The following is a 22,139-nucleotide window of genomic DNA, read 5'->3' on the forward strand; positions in this document are numbered from 1 at the left end:
AGTTGTGGTGGAGTCGATAGGTTCTTAAAATTTGCGACTCTGAAAAATTTCAGTGAATGTAAACAGTCGGCAGCTGATAGAACATTCCCAGCGGTTCCAACTATTTTTGAACAATTATATACCGTTCATGGGATAAAGAACGGTGAAATCTTACCTCTTGTATAATAATGGCGCCTAATAAATCGAAAGATATGTACAATAAATTTTAAAAAATATTATGGAATGTGAAAAGTGATTTAAAGCCTGAAAGAATAATGATTAATTGCGAATTAGCTTTTATGAAAGCATTTAAGAAACATTTTCCAACTACTGTAATCTCTGGATGTTCGTTCCGCTATAGCCAATGCATTTGGCGACATATTCAGTTTTGTAGGTTACAGAAAAATTACAATACTGATATAAAATTAGCATTAGAAATACGTAAATTGATGGCTTTGGCGTTTGTACCGCCAGATGATGTTGTTGATGCTTCTGATAATTTAATAAAATCAGATTATTATGATTCTAATGAGATTCTACTTAACGAAATAGTTACATACTTTGAACGTACATGGATTGGATTGCGTAGTCGTAGTGGTAGGCAATGTGAGGATCCTATATTTGATGTTCCATTGTGGAATTGTTATCATGCTATTCTGAACGATGAAATAACTAAAGAATATATTGATTTTTTCTGTGAATTTTTTCTAAGTTGATAGAGTAAATTTTTTTATACATTTGAGAATATTATGTTGTAATGTTACGAAAGAAAAAATTACTTATTTTATGTTTTTATTATTGCGACTATCATGAGATGTAAAATGAATTATGATAGGTGTACAACGGGAAGTAGTGTTAATAACATTGATATATAAAAGAATACCATCGAACAATAGAAACTGTTTATAAACTAAAAAATAAATAATTACATGTTTTATAAATAATGATCTGTTTATTATTTATTGTGTATTTTTTGTAAAAGTTATTTTATCTGTGGATATTTTGTTTTGGAGTTACTTTGTCTTGTGAATTTTTTTCGTTAGATATTTTGTTGCGAATATTTTGTCTCCGGATTACTAGTTACCGTACTAGTGAAACGGACTTGTAACAATTCTCTACAGCACGTACTCAAGAATTTTGAATAGTGTTATGTTCTTACTAAAGTTGACCCGGTGTCTTTCAAATATTTGTAATAATGCAAAAATTGCGAGCAAAAATACAGAAATTATAAAATTTTGACTTTAAAAAATCTATATACTCGGCCTAGATATAAGATTTGATAAAGAAGTAACTCAAATAGCAATTCGTTAATAAACTACAGTAAATCATTCATTCATACATTTCAACAGTCATAAAGAATCTAAATAGACAATTGCACTAACCTCTTTTATACATCCAACAAAGTTTGGAATTCCTCTTTTTTTTGGTAGGATAGTATTTTCTGCCCCTCCACCAATTAAGAATTGAAGACAAGTAAGATGTGAGAATGAACCAGCGGTATGAGCATGTTCAGCATAAAGACCATCAATTATTGCAGAAAGCTGAAACCAATAGTAAGTCAAGAATCAATTTGGTTTTCACTGAAAAAATTCAAATAGACAGGGAAAAGTTGAAGAATAATTGTAATGAGTTTTCTATTCAGAACTTGCTTCAGAACAAAGAAATTCCTAAATATTAATAATACATGAATAATGATATTTATTGTTTAGACGGTGACACAAAATGTTGCATAAAACAGAAAGATATTAATAGATACAAAATTTTAGGTATGGCATAACAGAACTCTGAGCAATTTGCTTAGACGAGAGTGTCTGTATATCATATCCCAATGATAATCATGTTGAATTGTCTGAGTATTTAATGTGATCACGGGTCGCTCTTCCTGCTAAGTGGTTGAATCGTACACTGATGATTGAGTTGGCCATGATGATTCGTCTGCTGTTAACCACTGTAGACCTCTTCACCACAGGGAATGCTTCTAAAGCTAGGATATGCTGATACCTCTAGGAGCACAATCCGCTGGATTTCGTTTATCAGGTACAAACTTCCAAACGCTGATTGGAGTGAGATCTTGGATAGTTGACACTATTTCTCCCAAATTTCTTCCAATGAGATGAGTGAATCGAGGTCAATGTTACTAAAGAGTCTGTCCAACATACAATTTGAGTTAGCTAAACGTCTAAGTTGTTCCTTACATACGTGATAAGTCTGGCAAGCAGCAATGCTGCAGTGAGTTCTAGTCTAGGAATAGACATCTTCTTGAGTGGAGAAACTTTAGACTTGGAGAGGTTTGAAACATGGGTGAGTTCTGATCTGAGAGTGTTCCACTTGGAGATGCTGTGAGTAAGAACTGGTTCATTCCATCAGAGTTTATCTAGCCAGATTTTTTGCAGTAGAAATTTTTCTCTGACAATGAGAAATTGGTCTTTTTTAAGCTGTAGGAGATCGAACGAGACCTAATGATTCTTCTTCCAGAACGCTCAACCCTCCTGAGGCCGAAACCTCATGTGCTAAGGTCATCCATTCCGTCGAGTCACCAGAGAAGCATTCTTCACTCCTGTTAGCACATGTACTGCACCACTTCTCAGATTGACAAACCTGGATAGAGTGGTGGCCAAAGCAGTTAAAGCACAAGTAAGCTGCCGGTACGAGCTGGTATCTTTTTGCTTCTGATATTGTGTAAAAGGACATGTAATCAACCAGATAGTGTTCAAGGCTGTTGTACTTGTCGCAGGAGTAATCGGCCTGATTTTTTTGAGCTCCATGTCTGGAGACTTTAGCTGTTTGATGTTGAGTAAGCTGCAGGTGAGTTGGCTGTTGTTCAGACCTGGATTTGCGAGTAATCACCGGCGTCGGCCACCTTTTAGCCTGACGTGCAGTATCCTGAGCTGACTCCATTGCACGTGTCCTGGTTGTGATGAAGTTGAGAAGACTGCTGAGTGTAGTTGAAGACCTTTATCTTCTTCTCTCCAACTCCCAGGTCTCTCGTAAATATTGCTCGAGTTTACTGGCTACTAAATAGACCATGAAGTAGTTGGCTGAGTCGACTGGTACGTTAAGTGCCTTCAGACCTTCCAGGTTCTGTTTAACCATGCTTACTAGGTTGTCTAACTGTTCCGCTAACTTGGACAATGGTGTTTAGATGTTAAACAGATTTTTGATATGTGAGAAGATGAGTTGTAAAGGATTATCATACTTCTCTTTTAACTGGTTCCACGCTAGCTCGTAACCATTGTCATTCATAACGACATGTCTAATAAGTTGAGCTGGGGGACCAAACACATAAGCCTTGAGGTAATGGAATTTGGAGACTGGCCGTAGGTCTTTACGGTCATGGACCAGCGACGTGAACATATCACGGAACTGTGTCCATGTCAATGAGTCACCTGAGAACGTAGGTAACTTGATTTCTGGAAGAGTTGCTTGCTGGTATACAACATGAGTTGACTGCTGGGTGGACGCTCTGTACTTGTCGATGGATTTCTGTATATCCTTTCTGTGTAATTCAGATTTAACCCGGTGGTGAGTTGACTCAATATGATAGTGGAGTCGCAAGGCACTGTCATAGACTCTGTCAGTCATGTATGGGTGCTTGAAGAGTATTAACCGGCACTCCACACTTAATGCCTCGTGGTTGACTACGAAATATGTCCATAGCTCGTCCAGTTGTGTGAGCTTGCATTCATTTAAACTCATTTTTATGAGAGCAGGCTGTCTTACTAGCTCGGCCACATCATGATGCATAAACTGGAGCTGCTTATATTGAGACATTTGAGATGTCAGCTTCAATAGTGTTGTGTTGGCGGGTGGTGATTTCGATCTGTCACGAGACATTAATGCTTGATTAGGCACCTATAGAGTTTTCTCGGTGATACCATGTGTCTGAGATTTGCTTGGAATGTTCGATGGCACGTAGTCTAAGATCTTACTAACACCTTCAAGTAAATCACTGTCTTCGGCTATATCCACGTAGTCCGACTAAGCAGAAGAAATTACGCGTTTCTCTGCCATAATTCACTCAATTGAGTTTTCTAAGATCATAAAAAGTACATTTATCACTAGAAACAGCACAAAAACTATTATGATTTATTCTACTGGATCACTGAGACTGTGTAGAATGATCATTTTCGGTCACGTTTGTTCGAGAGACTTTACCTGAGATGACTGAACTGTATTGCTGCTAAAAAGCGTGAGTTTACTGCACAATCTGCGATTTCGCTGCGAAAAAAGTACAAAGTTGATTGCGTGATTTGCTTGGAGCTAACCGACGCCATAAGTGCTCGAAAGCGTGCTTGTTGGCGTCACTAGGGCCGTAGAGTTGTCTGCTGAGCCATGAGGAAAATACTTCTCGACGATTGGTCCAGTAAGTCGACTGAACAGCCATCGAACAAGTCCGGCATTGGACAAATTCGAATATTGTATTACGAACTGACTAAGGGTCTTCCAAGTTAGAAGACTTACGGTAAAATTTTAGTTAAATTGTGCATTAATTGTGGTACTTTTTCTATGACAAGTCTTTCATAGGATCGTTTCTAATAGACTATACTTAGAAGACAATACTGCAGAATGATAAATGATTTCGTTATGAGATAAAATTTTATTAGCAAATTGTACTAACACCCTTAGCGTTTCGTAAACCATTTGAAGAACAGTCAGACATCTTTTTCTTCGTTGTTTTATTACATCACTAGTTTTCTGTGTCCTTTAACTATTTCTTATTTATTATTCTTATTATAAAAAATACAATGATTTAACATGGCGGATTACATTTAGATGATCGCATGATTGACATCAAATTCTGCTTGCGTAGTTTTAAATTCGTATATAAATAAAAAGCTAACTTTAAGTGATACTCTAAATTTACTACAGCCTAATTCGATCATTAAGAAAAGAAAGTATAGAAAATTCTCTTAAATATCAAAGTCAACTTCAAGGGTTGAATTCAAATTTACTGTAGTTTAATATGTTTAGTGTTCAAGAAAAGTTCAAGAGAGTATACATATGAAGGTATAGAACTAATAATCGACTATACATTTTTCCTAATTGTTTTGTGAACGAAATTTTCTGATTTTGTGGAAAAAATCGTGGAAAAAGTACATGTATCACAGATATTTTTTATTCAGTTGATTTATTATCATTGTTAACTACAATTACAACGTGTCGAGTAAATTGATCAATAGTATTTACACAACTGTGACATTAATATTGGGCAATAAGAATTGAATTTATTTAAAAATTAATTTTATTAATTCAGTATATATTTTTGCTACTAACCTTTTATTTATGCATATTATTTAAATTAAATTTCTATATTTTATTTAAATGGTTTTTAACGTAAAATCATTATTAAGATTATGTTTTATGTATTTTGGGGGGTGCTCATCTCGCTACGGTAATGGAATGAGTCCGTACAGCCAGTTTTTTCTTTTCACAGGAGATGGCTTTTTGGACGTGAGGAACGAATCTCCAACCGCGTACACAAAGTCACACATCTATTTTATATGGATGACTTGTAAGTGTACGCGGCAAGTCCTAAGAAACTCCGAGCAGCCCTAGAGGTTGTATCTGAGTATACCAGTGCAATTGGCATGGAGTTTAGGTTAGAGGAGTGCGCAGTAGCCCGCTTAGTAAAAGGAAGATCACCGAACTCGAGTGATAATGTCGAGCTCACAGACGGGAGCATCATAAAACATCTGGATGCTAAAGAGTCATACCGATATCTTGGACGTGTATGTCATCGAAGATACTCTCCGCAGAAAGTACGAAAGGCAACTTCAGAAAATATGAGGCTCTGAATTATCAGGCCCTAACAAAGTCGCAGCCACGAATATGCTCGCTGTCCCAGTCTTGCTATACTCATTCGGAGTTCTTTAATGGTTCCCAAAGAGCTTAAAGATCTGGACACTATCACAAGGAATGTGATGACATTACATTGAAGTCATCACCCGCAATCTTCTGTCCAACGGAGAGTAAAAATTCTTTAGAATTACCCGCTCTCTATGCCTCAACACATTGAACACAATAAGCCGGATATTACTCTCTTTGACCATACCACCAAGCACGTATATTACATTGAGTTTTAAGCCCTGGCTGAGACGAATATACGTGCAAAAGGAGAGAGTAAACAGAGAAATGTCTATCACGAATACACAGCGCACGTGATAATCTTGGTGACTGGCGCCCTCGGAGGGATAAGGGACCGCTTTCTGACAGAGCTTCGAACAATACCATTCTGCCGTAGTCAGGCTGAGATTCTCGTGGTTCGTATGCAGAAAGCGGTCATCCTTAAACCTGAGGGAGTCGGGTGTCTGCAGGATAATTCCATCTGATCAGGCCCCAGGTGGGTCGGAGCCCTTGGATCCCTGGACAGATACATTTTACGAATCTCAAGATAATAACTATAAAAATGATAAAAATAATGCAAGTGATAGAAAGAATAATAACGACAGAGTTATTGGAAAGGTGTTCTGATTTTGCGTCGGCTGACTGAGAAGTCGGGAATTTGTGGACTGTATTTTCTAGGATATTTGGATGCTAGAACAGTCGGGACTTTGACCGCGTAAATAAATCGGCTGACACTATTTAACAGTAACAGTTAACGATTTATCAAATACTAAAGTAACAGTAACAGAAACATAACGATGAAAGAGTCTTTGAATTGTCTGTACAATATTGAGTTCACTGAAATTTTACTTAGAGAGTTCACTGATGAGGTGATTGATGAGTAGGAGATTACAGGAAAGTTGTAAATATCTTGTACTGGATATATACGCTTAGGAATTAATCAGAGTTGTCTAATTGGCAAAAATAAGTTGGCAAGAAAGACCTTGATTCATCTAATTATTCGGTGGGGAGAAGAATGTTAGGCCGTCAGTAGAATACCTCCGACCAAGTCAGAACAAAAGGCAATGATTGATCGTTCTTATACTAAGTCTAATTATGTATTTTAAAAACTTATTATGTTTGAACATTTTTATTATCGTTCAAATAGTAATAGTAGAAAACCAAAAAAATTTTCCATGAGTAGTACCTCAATTATTAATTCAAAAAATTTCACGAATTTACCATCGACCAGTCAATTTATTAGTACTGATAATAGTCATACGGAAACCATTGATAATTTACTACTAGGAAATATTGATAGTAGGATTTTTGCCAATAATTCTTCTATCACTAATTGTACATCAGATTGTGATACATCAATTGATGATCATAATTTAAATATCCTGCTAATTCATTATCGACAGGTTCATTAGTCGGTTTACCTGATGTAATTTTTAATGATACACCATCGAATGACATTGATAGTAATAGCTTATCGACTGTAATAAATATAGATATATCGTCAACAAATAATAATGTTATACAAAATACGAGTAATTTATTAAATAATAACAATACAAATAATATATAGAAAAATTATATTGGAAGTATGAATGTTATTTGCATACACTCTGATGCAAAACATTTTGCGGTAGAAAAAGTTCAAGGTAAGGGTTTTTCCTTTAATGATTGTTGCCGTCATGGAAAAGTTAAACTTCCACCTTTGCCGAGTTTTCCAGCTTTTTTAAAATCTTTATTCAAAGGTAGTCATCCCAAATCGATAAATTTTTTCTAACGTATTCGTCAATTCAATAATTCTTATTCTTTCGCTTCGTCCAATGCAAATTTGATGAATTTTCGTCATCAACGTTCTGTTCCTTATTGTTTTAAAATGCAAGACCAAATCTATTATCAAATCAAAACAGCACTATATCCATGTTTGAATAATCATCCTACATTTGGTCAACTACTTATCTACGATGGAGATTAAGCAATACAATTCCGATTACAAAATCATCAAGAATATGATATTGAAATGTTTGATGATCTCGATACTTTCATGAAACAACACAATGTATTTGCCCAATCCTATGTTATGATGAAAGAAGTAATTGACAATAAAAAAAGAAGAAATAACAATGTAGAACCAGAACTATCATTAACATTCACATTAAAAGCTGTTTTTTCAATTACTGCTAATAGTGAAATACCTGAATCATATGTTACAATAGTGAACAAAGATACAAAAGCTTTACAATACATATCATCAATGAATTCAAATGTAGAATCATGGATTTATCCATTATTTTTTTCTTTTGGAACTCAAGGATGGAATCCAAATATACGTCAATAGATGAAAAACAGTCGTGTAACCCAAAATGATTATCAAAAAGACCAACTAGCTATTTAAAAAGAATTTAACGTTTTTTTAATGGGTCGTCAATTGTTTCAACAATGGATAGTTGATGCTTACGTTAAAGTTGAAAAAGATCGAATGAATTATCACAGAAATAATCAACATCAAATTCGTGTGAATCATATCAAGGTTTAATAGTTTTTTTGAATGTTCGTGCTAAACAGAATAATGGAAATATCGACAAAATGGTAATCCTTCCATCCTTATTCGAAAGATCACCACGCAATATGGTACAACGTTATCAAGATACAATGGCAGTTGTATGCTAATTTGGTGAACCGGATTTTTTTATAACGATGACGTGTAACCCTTATTGACGTGAAATCAAAGAAAATTTATTACCAGGACAGAATTCTCCGAACAGACCGGACATTGTTGGACGAGTATTCGACATTTAAAAAAATGAACTTATCAGTCTTATAGTTAAGAAACATCATTTTAGTGAAGTATTGGCTTATGAATATGTAATTGAATCTCAAAAACGTAGATTACATCATGTGCATATGTTAATAATATTGAAAAATAACTATAATATAACCACCCTAGAAATAGTTGATAAATATATTTGTGCTAATATTCCTAACCAAACTGAAGATCCAGTTCTTTATGACATAGTAACTAAAAATATGTTGCATGAGCCATGTGGTAATCGGTGTTTAGTTGATGAAAAATGTTCTAAAAATTTCCTAAACCGTATCGTGATCAAACACTAATAGATGAAGATGGATATCTTTATTATAAACGTAGAGATTCTGGAATTTCATTTTCACGTAATCGTACTACATATAATAATCAACATGTTGCACCATAAAATAAGGTACTTTTGAAAACATTCAATCATCATATTAATGCGGAAATAGTTTCGAGTATAAAATCAGTTCAATACTTGTACAAACATGTCGATGAAGGACATGATAGTGCACTTATGACAGTAAGTATTAATATTGACATTAATAATACGTCTGTCAATCATGATGAAATAACAAATCACATTGAATCTCGATATGTTGGACCAGCAAAAGCAGCTTGGCCAATTTTATCAAAAACATTGCACGATAAAAGTCATTTTATAACACGTTTAGCAGTACATTTACCAAATCAACAAAGTATTACTTTTCAGAATGATTCAAGCAATTATCAACCTATAAATAGTCTACAAAAAGACTCTATGTTAATGGCTTACTTTGAATTGAATCAACGAGATCCGTAAGCTAGAAATTACGTATATACGGAAATTCCAATTCGTTATGTTTTAAAAAAACAAAAAATTATCATAGATGAATTTAAGAACACTTAATGGAACTGTTTATGATACATTTGTTCGAACATGTTTAGCTTTGGGTTTCATTGAAGATGATGAAGAATGATAACGCGCTTTACATGGGGCAGAAGGATGGATGGTGCCACCACAGCTACATTGTCTATTTATACGTATATTCTCACATTGTAGTCTACTACATCCCGAAGAACTTGGGGAACAATTTGAGAAAACATTATCAGAGGACTATATACGTAAATTTGGGACAATAAATGGAATTAGGAAATCTTTTATATTCATTAATCGCGAACTTAGTAAAGAAAGTTCTCAAGTTGTGTCAATTCCTAATATGTTACCGATTACTGATGTAGAGAACTCTGATGTTCAAGACATTAACAATACATCTCAGAATATTCATGATGGCACTGAAATATATGATAAATTGAATAAAAAACAAAAAAAAATAGTTGATTTTGTTTTGAACATAATAGTTACTCCGAATACTGTTGATCAAAATAATGATGATAGAAATAGCAATTATATCTACATAGATGGACCCGGAGGATCCGGGAAACCTTTTATTTACATTACATTATATTATTTACTTAAAGCTAGGAATAAAAAAATTTGGACTACAGCTTATACCGGCATTGCAGCTACTTTACTCCCTAATGGGAAAACATGCCATAAAACATTTAGTTGACCTGTTCCTTTATTTCCAGATTCTGTTCCAAATTTCAAACCAAATTCAAAGCAAGATGAGTACTTGAAAAATATTGATGTTATCATATGGGACAAAGCTTCAACTGCGCCAAACTATGGGGCTTAAATTTATGGCTACTAGACTATTATTATTTTGAAATTAGATAATAATCTGTTGAAATGTAGAATATTGAATGGCGATAAAACAAGGAATACAGTATTTATAAATCGCATCACTTTACACTGTAAAAATACATATTCTTGTATATTTTAAAGACGACAATTTCTAATAACACTGGCATTTGCAATGACCATCAATAAGGCTCAAGGTCAAACATTTGAAAGAATCGGTGTTGAACTCACAAAAGATGTTTTCACTCATGATCAACTCTACGTTGCATTTTCAAGAGTTCATTCATGAGAAACATTAAAAGTTTATATTGGTAATCAAAAAGATAAAAACGTTGTGAAAAGTTACATACATCAGGAATTATATCAATAAATTTCTATGTAACTTTCATTCGAATTGTGATTAATTTTTTTTATACGCTATAGAAATTGACATCTTTTGAAGCTTTTCTTAATAGTTTCAGTAATCAAAAAACAGAAACGTTCAATAAGTCTCTATATGATCTAAGACATTCAATAAACGAAAATATGTTGCGATTATCAGTACAACAAGGTCATCATGTTGCAGTACTATATTTCTGGAAGAAGCTTAATAAAAAGGAGAAAATAGAAATGACGTAGAATGTATTCAAATTGTTGATGTATGTACGTGTGAGTACTTAACCACGTGGAATTGCATTACCTCTAATTTTACATGTTTTCAGTATTCTTACAGGATTTATTGACTCTATCGAAGAAATGAAAGGGGTTGGCAAATCCTTGAAAAATCATTTTTAAGTTATTGTCAACAATGGTCAAGGTAGACGTGTGCGAATCCTATTTTGGGAAGACGTTGCTCCGCAGTACAGCCCTAAAATTACAAGTTGACAGGTATGTTAATTAAACAATTAAATCAAAGACATCAAGTTTTTATTAAAAATCCAAACTACTTGTAATTTTTTTAGCAAATTAACATTCTTTCTCGGTTATCAAGATTTCATGTGCTCGTTTATCGCGATTGAACACTAAATATTTGATAACTGGTCAAAATCTTCGTCTTTCGAAGCTACGATTATGCCATTTAGTCCAGTCAGATAAGATTTTAAATCGTGAAATCTTGAAATGGATGAAATTTTAATAGAATATTTGTAGGGGATGTAGAATTAGTTTCCCCTGGAAAAAGTGAGAACTATAATAAATATAAACAAATGTTTTGAATAAATGTTGTAGCGGATACATTTCTACATAATAAAGTCCGCATCTTCGCACCTTTACCTGTAACAAGTGAAAAGTTATTGACCTCTCAAGGTTGGTAAAATTAAAACCGGTGAAAATATTGAACACCCTTGGCGTATGATACTGCTGTGAGAGAGACAAAGCGATACGTTAGCGCTTGTCACTCTCATTGCATGTTTTCGGACCTAAGTGCACGCATGTTAAACTACGCTCTTCGAGGAAACAAGAAGAGAAGATCCATAAAGTCAATAAGTTATAAAAAGAGAGCCTTATTGACTGATTTTGGGCTTCTCAGGGAATATCTGACGCACAAGATCAGTGTTTTCCTTTTAAATACATTCTCAAGTTTTAAATGTATTGAGTTTTATTTCAATTAACTTGAAATTAAAATATTCCAAGCCAAATAATAATAAATACATAAATTGATTCATTAATATAATGAAATTATTAAACTATTATGTATTGTTACGTCCGACTTTTTATGAAAGTTTAAATAAATAAAAAGGCGCGAAAAATTAAGATTGAAATTTTACCTACTGCAGAAATTTAAATTTATGAGATGCGTTGGAAGCGCTCGGTATGAACTTGGCCCAGGAGGCGCGGACGTAAGTTAATCTCAGATAGAGGACAGAATTCCTGTATCTTTTTATTTTTATTTTTAATTTAGGGATCGTTCAGAAGGACTCTATCCCTCTGACCCTTTCTTGCCGAGTGACTTTTCCTCGAATAGCGGGAAAATTGTGCACCTTACCTTTTTTGAAGATAGATATCCTACACAGCTACGACTGGTGACGGATGGATGGAACCTGCAGGTTGTCGGGACGTTGTCCAGAGAGGCACTAATAATGAACTGTACCACGGGTTCTGTTTCTTTTAGGTGTTTATTTGAGGTTTGTTTAACTCGGATTGTTACACTTTAATGACAATTGGTGTCGTGATAATATATATAAATGTATTTAAACACAAATTAAACTTGGGTTTTTACTTGATAGTGCACGTTAGACGTCGTTGCGCTAACTGACGTCATAAAATTCTCGCGACGCTAAGTACGCGGGCTGTCTTGACTAATCTCTGGTCAGTGACAAAAAGCCCCGATAAAAATTGTTTAGTCTACAGGTAGACTCGGTACTTGGTCTAAGTCGCCGGGGGTTTCCAAGAAGACCGGAACGATAGAGCATCGTAAGCGCTTCCGATTTCAGCGTTTTATTTAAAAAGTACTGACAATGAAATTCCTTTTATTTAAATATAGTCTCTATTTTGTAAGGTAGCGAAAATAAAAACCTGTTTCTCAGCTTAGTCAGCTTGAGAACCTAAAATTTAAACAAAACGAATTTTTCTATTAAGCAAGGGCTTCGGGTTTCTGCATGGGAAATGAATTCTCTCATGAGGAAGCGTGAAACTAAATTTCCGTCAAAGACAAAAATTATTTCGTCAGCGTATCGGTAAATTAAGTATGCGTTTATTTTTTGGTTTACCAAAAAAAAAGAAAAGAAGAATTGTAATCCGCACAAAACAGGCATCTTGGAATGCCTGTAAAAACTGGCGCCAAGTCCACATTCAAGTGAAATTAGTATAAATGGAAAAAAGGTAAGATCAAAAAAACATGTGAAATCAAGTAAAACGCCAAGTTAGCTGCGTCTTTTTTCATAATTTTTTCGCACTAGCAATGTACTATTGACTTATAAAATTTCAGTTAATTTTGAAGTACAAAAAAAAAATCTTTAAAACCAAAAAACTATGGAACTTGGCCCAATTTCGTCTTTAAAGTCTGCCTAATTCAGTTTCAAATGTTCTTATGTACGAACTATAATATATGGAACTGTTGGAAGAATTTTAAAAATTGGGCCAAGTTCCATAGTTTTTTGGTTTTGAAGATTTTTTTTTTGTACTTCAAAATTAACTGAAATTTTATAAGTCAATAGTACATTGCTAGTTCGAAAAAATTATGAAAAAAGACGCAGCTAACTTGGCGTTTTACTTGATTTCACATATTTTTTTGATCTTACCTTTTTTCCATTTATACTAATTTTACTTGAATGTGGACTTGGCGCCAGTTTTTACAGGCATTCCAAGATGCCTGTTTTGTGCGGATTTCATTTCTTTTTGAAGTGAAAACTTCTTTAGGCACGTTGGAGCAATTTTTAGTAGGGGACAAACTTGTAAGTTCACATCACCAAATCATCCGCGTTACTGACATAGTAACGTTGATATAATATCTATAGCTATGAAGTTGAAGCGTTCCTCTTGTATAACAGTAGAAGTATATATATACATATATATATATATACATGCAAGTGGACGTTTGGTAACATTTTGTGCGACCGAAGTGGAAGTTTGGTGACGAATTGGAATTTTGGTGACTGTCACCAAACTTCCCTACAACGATTATGGAAGTTTGGTGACAGTCATCAAACTTCCAAAATAATTTTGAAATCTACAAAAAAAAGAAAAGTAACAAAAAAATACGATAAATGTCGGATATGCGGTTAAAAACCATACAATATAATAAGTTCTGTTCTTCAAGAATCTAAAAGGAGCAGAATAACTGAGGAAATATCAAAATTTGTTACAAAAAATAGATTTATCACAATTAGTTATTTAATTTTTTACCTAATAACGGATATTGAAGATTAAAACGAATAGTATTGACATGGAATTTTGGTGACTGTCACATTTACACTCTGTGTTCACTGGGTAACTCCTCCAGTTACAGGAGCACTCTTACTGATGATGAAAGGAAATGATCGAAAAACTCAATTTCTGTTCTTTTACAACAAATGGTATGTTACGAACAAAAGAAGTATGTTTATATTCATTTTACACAGTGGATAACATTGTTTCAGTAAAAGAAAAAATTTCCCGCTGAAAGATCTCAAATTGAATAAATCCTGTTTTCAATTGTTTATAACAAATTTAATTGTTATAAACAATTCACATTAACAAAAAGTAGCATATAACTTTCCAAACAACCCCCTCTACATATCTGTTAAATTTGGTCGCAATCGAATTAACCGTTTTGGAGATTACCCCGTACAGACAGATAGACACCAGAAATTTATATAGTAGTATATATACGTGCAAGTGAAAGTTCGGTAACATTTCGTGCGATCAAAATGAAAGTTTAATGACGAATTGGAATTTTAAAGACAGTCACCAAACTTCCAAAAAAATTTTCTTCTTCCAAATTAATTTTTTTCTTCAATAAGGTTACTAGAAACAACGCGCGCTCTCCGAGCGTGCTGTCTCAAGACGACAACGTTAAAAATTATTTAATTTTTATTTTTATTTATTCCGAAAATTTAAAAATTTATTACAATTTTAGGTAGTTCCTATGCTACATAGGTGTATTTTCGGCTCTTTTATTACTTTGCCAAGCCAGTTTCTTATTTTCCTGAAATAGAAAAAAGTTCAATGAAATAATGTCTTATGAAAATGGTGAAAAATATGATATTGCAATAAGACATTATTTATAGCCAACCACAAAATTTATAACAATTTTGAGTAGTTTCTATGCTACATAGGTGTATTTTCGGCTCTTTTATTACTTTGCCAAGCCAGTTTTTTATTTTTCTGAAATAGAAAAAAGTTCAATAAAATAATGTCTTATAGAAATAGTAAAAAATATGATATTTCAATAAGACATTATTTATATCCAACCACAAAATTTATAACAATTTTGAGTAGTTTCTATGCTACATAGATGTATTTTCTGCTTTTTTATTACTCTGCAAAGCCAGTTTCTTATTTTTTCTGAAATAAAAAAAAGTTCAATAAAATAATGTCTTATAAAAATAGTGAAAAATATGATATTTCAATAAGATATAATTTGAAGCCAACCACAAAATTTATCACAATTTTGAGTAGTTTCTATGCTACATAGGTGTATTTTCTGCTTTTTTATTACTCTGCCAAGCCAGTTTCTTATTTTTTCTGGAATTGAAAAAAGTTCAATAAAATAATGTCTTATAGAAATAGTAAAAAATATGATATTGCAATAAGACATTATTTATATCCAACCACAAAATTTATAACAATTTTGAGTAGTTTCTATGCTACATAGGTGTATTTTCTGCTTTTTTATTACTTTGCCAAGCCAGTTTTTTATTTTTCTGAAATAGAAAAAAGTTCAATAAAATAATGTCTTATGAAAATAGTGAAAAATATAATATTGCAATAAGACATTATTTATATCCAACCACAAAATTTATAACAATTTTGAGTAGTTTCTATGCTACATAGGTGTATTTTCTGCTTTTTTATTACTCTGCCAAGCCAGTTTTTTATTTTTCTGAACTAGAAAAAAGTTCAATGAAATAATGTCTTTTGAAAATGGTGAAAAATATGATATAGCAATAAGACATTATTTATAGCCAACCAGAAAATTTATAACAATTTTGAGTAGTTTCTATGCTACATAGGTGTATTTTCTGCTTTTTTATTACTTTGCCAAGCCAGTTTTTTATTTTTCTGAAATAGAAAAAAGTTCAATAAAATAATGTCTTATAGAAATAGTAAAAAATATGATATTTCAATAAGACATTATTTATATCCAACCACAAAATTTATAACAATTTTGAGTAGTTTCTATGCTACATAGGTGTATTTTCTGCTTTTTTATTACTCTGCCAAGCCAGTTTTTTATTTTTCTGAACTAGAAAAAAGTTCAATGAAATAATGTCTTTTGAAAATGGTGAAAAATATGATATAGCAATAAGACATTATTTGAAGCCAACCACAAAATTTATAACAATTTTGAGTAGTTTCTATGCTACATAGGTGTATTTTCGGCTCTTTTATTACTTTGCCAAGCCAGTTTTTTATTTTTCTGAAATAGAAAAAAGTTCAATAAAATAATGTCTTATAGAAATAGTAAAAAATATGATATTTCAATAAGACATTATTTATATCCAACCACAAAATTTATAACAATTTTGAGTAGTTTCTATGCTACATAGATGTATTTTCTGCTTTTTTATTACTCTGCAAAGCCAGTTTCTTATTTTTTCTGAAATAAAAAAAAGTTCAATAAAATAATGTCTTATAAAAATAGTGAAAAATATGATATTTCAATAAGATATAATTTGAAGCCAACCACAAAATTTATCACAATTTTGAGTAGTTTCTATGCTACATAGGTGTATTTTCTGCTTTTTTATTACTCTGCCAAGCCAGTTTCTTATTTTTTCTGGAATTGAAAAAAGTTCAATAAAATAATGTCTTATAGAAATAGTAAAAAATATGATATTGCAATAAGACATTATTTATATCCAACCACAAAATTTATAACAATTTTGAGTAGTTTCTATGCTACATAGGTGTATTTTCTGCTTTTTTATTACTCTGCCAAGCCAGTTTTTTATTTTTCTGAACTAGAAAAAAGTTCAATGAAATAATGTCTTTTGAAAATGGTGAAAAATATGATATAGCAATAAGACATTATTTATAGCCAACCAGAAAATTTATAACAATTTTGAGTAGTTTCTATGCTACATAGGTGTATTTTCTGCTTTTTTATTACTTTGCCAAGCCAGTTTTTTATTTTTCTGAAATAGAAAAAAGTTCAATAAAATAATGTCTTATAGAAATAGTAAAAAATATGATATTTCAATAAGACATTATTTATATCCAACCACAAAATTTATAACAATTTTGAGTAGTTTCTATGCTACATAGGTGTATTTTCTGCTTTTTTATTACTCTGCCAAGCCAGTTTTTTATTTTTCTGAACTAGAAAAAAGTTCAATGAAATAATGTCTTTTGAAAATGGTGAAAAATATGATATAGCAATAAGACATTATTTGAAGCCAACCACAAAATTTATAACAATTTTGAGTAGTTTCTATGCTACATAGGTGTATTTTCGGCTCTTTTATTACTTTGCCAAGCCAGTTTTTTATTTTTCTGAAATAGAAAAAAGTTCAATAAAATAATGTCTTATAGAAATAGTAAAAAATATGATATTTCAATAAGACATTATTTATATCCAACCACAAAATTTATAACAATTTTGAGTAGTTTCTATGCTACATAGATGTATTTTCTGCTTTTTTATTACTCTGCAAAGCCAGTTTCTTATTTTTTCTGAAATAAAAAAAAGTTCAATAAAATAATGTCTTATAAAAATAGTGAAAAATATGATATTTCAATAAGATATAATTTGAAGCCAACCACAAAATTTATCACAATTTTGAGTAGTTTCTATGCTACATAGGTGTATTTTCTGCTTTTTTATTACTCTGCCAAGCCAGTTTCTTATTTTTTCTGGAATTGAAAAAAGTTCAATAAAATAATGTCTTATAGAAATAGTAAAAAATATGATATTGCAATAAGACATTATTTATATCCAACCACAAAATTTATAACAATTTTGAGTAGTTTCTATGCTACATAGGTGTATTTTCTGCTTTTTTATTACTTTGCCAAGCCAGTTTTTTATTTTTCTGAAATAGAAAAAAGTTCAATAAAATAATGTCTTATGAAAATAGTGAAAAATATAATATTGCAATAAGACATTATTTATATCCAACCACAAAATTTATAACAATTTTGAGTAGTTTCTATGCTACATAGGTGTATTTTCTGCTTTTTTATTACTCTGCCAAGCCAGTTTTTTATTTTTCTGAACTAGAAAAAAGTTCAATGAATTAATGTCTTTTGAAAATGGTGAAAAATATGATATAGCAATAAGACATTATTTGAAGCTAACCACAAAATTTATAACAATTTTGAGTAGTTTCTATGCTACATGGGTGTATTTTCTGCTTTTTTATTACTCTGCAAAGCTAGTTTCTTATTTTTTCTGAAATAGAAAAAAGTTCAATAAAATAATGTCTTATAGAAATAGTAAAAAATATGATATTTCAATAAGACATTATTTATGGCCAACCAGAAAATTTATAACAATTTTGAGTAGTTTCTATGCTACATAGGTGTATTTTCTGCTTTTTTATTACTTTGCCAAGCCAGTTTTTTATTTTTCTGAAATAGAAAAAAGTTCAATAAAATAATGTCTTATGAAAATAGTGAAAAATATAATATTGCAATAAGACATTATTTATATCCAACCACAAAATTTATAACAATTTTGAGTAGTTTCTATGCTACATAGGTGTATTTTCTGCTTTTTTATTACTCTGCCAAGCCAGTTTTTTATTTTTCTGAACTAGAAAAAAGTTCAATGAAATAATGTCTTTTGAAAATGGTGAAAAATATGATATAGCAATAAGACATTATTTGAAGCCAACCACAAAATTTATAACAATTTTGAGTAGTTTCTATGCTACATGGGTGTATTTTCTGCTTTTTTATTACTCTGCAAAGCTAGTTTCTTATTTTTTCTGGAATAGAAAAAAGTTCAATAAAATAATGTCTTATAGAAATAGTAAAAAATATGATATTTCAATAAGACATTATTTATAGCCAACCAGAAAATTTATAACAATTTTGAGTAGTTTCTATGCTACATAGGTGTATTTTCGGCTCTTTTATTACTTTGCCAAGCCAGTTTTTTATTTTTCTGAACTAGAAAAAAGTTCAATAAAATAATGTCTTATAGAAATAGTAAAAAATATGATATTTCAATAAGACATTATTTATATCCAACCACAAAATTTATAACAATTTTGAGTAGTTTCTATGCTACATAGGTGTATTTTCTGCTTTTTTATTACTCTGCCAAGCCAGTTTTTTATTTTTCTGAAATAGAAAAAAGTTCAATAAAATAATGTCTTATGAAAATAGTGAAAAATATAATATTGCAATAAGACATTATTTATATCCAACCACAAAATTTATAACAATTTTGAGTAGTTTCTATGCTACATAGGTGTATTTTCTGCTTTTTTATTACTCTGCCAAGCCAGTTTTTTATTTTTCTGAACTAGAAAAAAGTTCAATGAAATAATGTCTTTTGAAAATGGTGAAAAATATGATATAGCAATAAGACATTATTTGAAGCCAACCACAAAATTTATAACAATTTTGAGTAGTTTCTATGCTACATGGGTGTATTTTCTGCTTTTTTATTACTCTGCAAAGCTAGTTTCTTATTTTTTCTGAAATAGAAAAAAGTTCAATAAAATAATGTCTTATAGAAATAGTAAAAAATATGATATTTCAATAAGACATTATTTATAGCCAACCAGAAAATTTATAACAATTTTGAGTAGTTTCTATGCTACATAGGTGTATTTTCGGCTCTTTTATTACTTTGCCAAGCCAGTTTTTTATTTTTCTGAACTAGAAAAAAGTTCAATAAAATAATGTCTTATAGAAATAGTAAAAAATATGATATTTCAATAAGACATTATTTATATCCAACCACAAAATTTATAACAATTTTGAGTAGTTTCTATGCTACATAGGTGTATTTTCTGCTTTTTTATTACTCTGCCAAGCCAGCTTTTTATTTTTCTGAACTAGAAAAAAGTTCAACAAAATAATGTCTTATAAAAATAGTGAAAAATATGATATTTCAATAAGATATTATTTGAAGCCAACCACAAAATTTATAACAATTTTGGATATTTATTATAATCGTTTTTTCTTTCAATCATCTAGAACATCATTTTATCCATGATTCCAAATGAAATCTATTAAAATCGATATGCAACACGCGGGAAACACTTCTTATTTTTTTAATCATATTCTTTTGTTGTTATTATTCGACAAGCACTTATTTTTTATTGATTATTTAATACTTTTCTTTTCCAATAATTCCTAAAAAAGTTTGTTTAAATCGATATACAACACGCGGGAAACATTTTTCATTATTCAGAACATAGATGTCTCTTGGTTAGGCAAGAGAGAAGGAAATATCACGAGGTTAACGTGAAAGAGAGTGATAACAATACATAACGCAAGAAAGAGGGCACTGTAGGGAGCCCAATGTGAAAGAAAGTGACGAAAGACACATTCAGTAAGAGAGAACACATGATAGAGCGCTCGATTAAGTAGAGTAAAACAGCGAGCGAAAAAATCTTGAATAGCAGAAATATCGCTGTTAGGGGCGTGGCTTATTTATAACTCCGTTAATAATTAATATAAAATTCTCGTTTAACGTTTGATTGGAAGCTCATGATATAAGATAACTACCTATTAAATATGAAATCATAATATGTAGCAATTATAAAGATATTTGCATATAAAGATGCGTTGATGACGTCACACAAAATTTTTCGTGTATAGCGTAGTCGGTAGCCTCGGCGCTCATGGGGGAAAGAGCGCGCTAGTGAGAAAGAGAAAGAGAGGAAAAAGGTGAATGTGCACTTGGCGCCGAGTATCTACCGCTACTCTAGACCATAAAGTCGGACATAACATTTCCCCCCCAAGGCGAACGTCTGCTGCAAGCAGGCTTTGTATTGCCTAGATGTCCGTGGGCGGAGGCGCGGATGCCGACAATGCCTTTTGCGCCAGCTGGTCTGCGCACTCATTTCCAAGCACTCCAAGGTGACCGGAGACGTGTTTGACTTGCGCGTCTAGTACCTCTAGATCGGCAGCGAGCGACAGCAGCTCATCTTTGTAGATCACAGGGCGACCGGAAGAAGTGCGCCAGTTTCGGCTTCTCCAGACGGGTAGCCAGTGGCACAGGCTATTAACTATGAAACCAGAGTCCGTGTAGATGAGAACTCCCTTTAATTGATGGCGCTTAGCGATCCGAACTGCTTCTTGAATCGCCTCTAACTCGGCACCGTTGTTGGTCTTGCGGTTAGGGGCACATCTAGAAATATTTTCTGGGTGATCCTCATTGAAGAATACCCCAATGGCTGCGCGAGCTTCAGAGGTGCCGTTTCCGGTGCAGGCTCCGTCAGTGTAGATAGAAATTTTTCCTTCCGGGCCCCGCTGGAACAGGGTGCTGTTAATTATGGTCCTGATGGAAGAGCTAGACTGTAGTCCTCGGTGAAGAAACTCCTTGGCTTCGTGAAATCGACGAAAACGCCGAAAGACAGGAGCTGGGTATCCACTGACTTGCAGCCGACACTCATCCCAGGTGGGAAAGACACCGACTCGGCGACCCCGGGTTACTACGTAATAAGGCATTCCGGAGGTTCTTACAGGGAAAGCGGATCTTACTTAGACCAAGTTCGAGTCATGAATACACAGTGAGAACTTAATCTAGGTAGAAAGTTATGGTCTTAGTTAGATTGACAAAGGAATGTACGATATAAGAGATAGATACTAGAACGAGGCAATTGTTTCATAGGGAGTGGACGGAAGGTCCCAACGTCTCCCTAGCGTAAATAAAACTAACTTACTCTAGCCTAAAAATAACTTAAAATTAACAAAGAATAGAGAGGTTAAAATGCGGCCGAGGCAGGAGAGATGACCACGCCGGCTCTGGAAGTGAGCCTTCGTGCGGGCGTCCTTAGTGGAGCCTCCTTTGGTGTTCCTGAGGGTGGAGCCGGATCTGATGATATTCCTGTAGCGACTTCCTTCGGAATTATTATGGACAGAGGAATGTTGTTCCCTCGCCGTTCCTGTAGGGTCGGAGAGCGTCGCCGTATGGAGCGCAGGCGGCTGCAAGTGGTGTTAGCCCAGCACTTGTAGGCCCCGAAGGCGATGATTATGGCGCTGATAATGCCCACGACACCAGCGATGCCAGCGGTCCATGAGCGATGC

At 32.7% G+C, this 22,139-nt stretch overlaps 1 protein-coding gene across 2 annotated transcripts in view; it reads right to left on the bottom strand.

The window, feature by feature from the left end:
- Nrx-1 (Neurexin 1) overlaps positions 1-22,139 on the bottom strand; it is a 763,150-nt gene that overhangs the window by 539,929 nt on the left and 201,082 nt on the right. For both annotated transcript variants that reach the window (XM_035088915.1, XM_035088914.1), the window contains exon 6: positions 1,362-1,520. In XM_035088915.1, the coding sequence (XP_034944806.1) occupies positions 1,362-1,520 (159 nt within the window). The remainder of the gene's footprint in view (positions 1-1,361; positions 1,521-22,139) is intronic.

Source organism: Chelonus insularis, unplaced genomic scaffold (assembly GCF_013357705.1).
Source record: "Chelonus insularis isolate UGA/USDA-ARS -01 unplaced genomic scaffold, ASM1335770v1 contig_56_pilon, whole genome shotgun sequence".
In the NCBI taxonomy this organism is placed as follows: domain Eukaryota; kingdom Metazoa; phylum Arthropoda; class Insecta; order Hymenoptera; family Braconidae; genus Chelonus; species Chelonus insularis.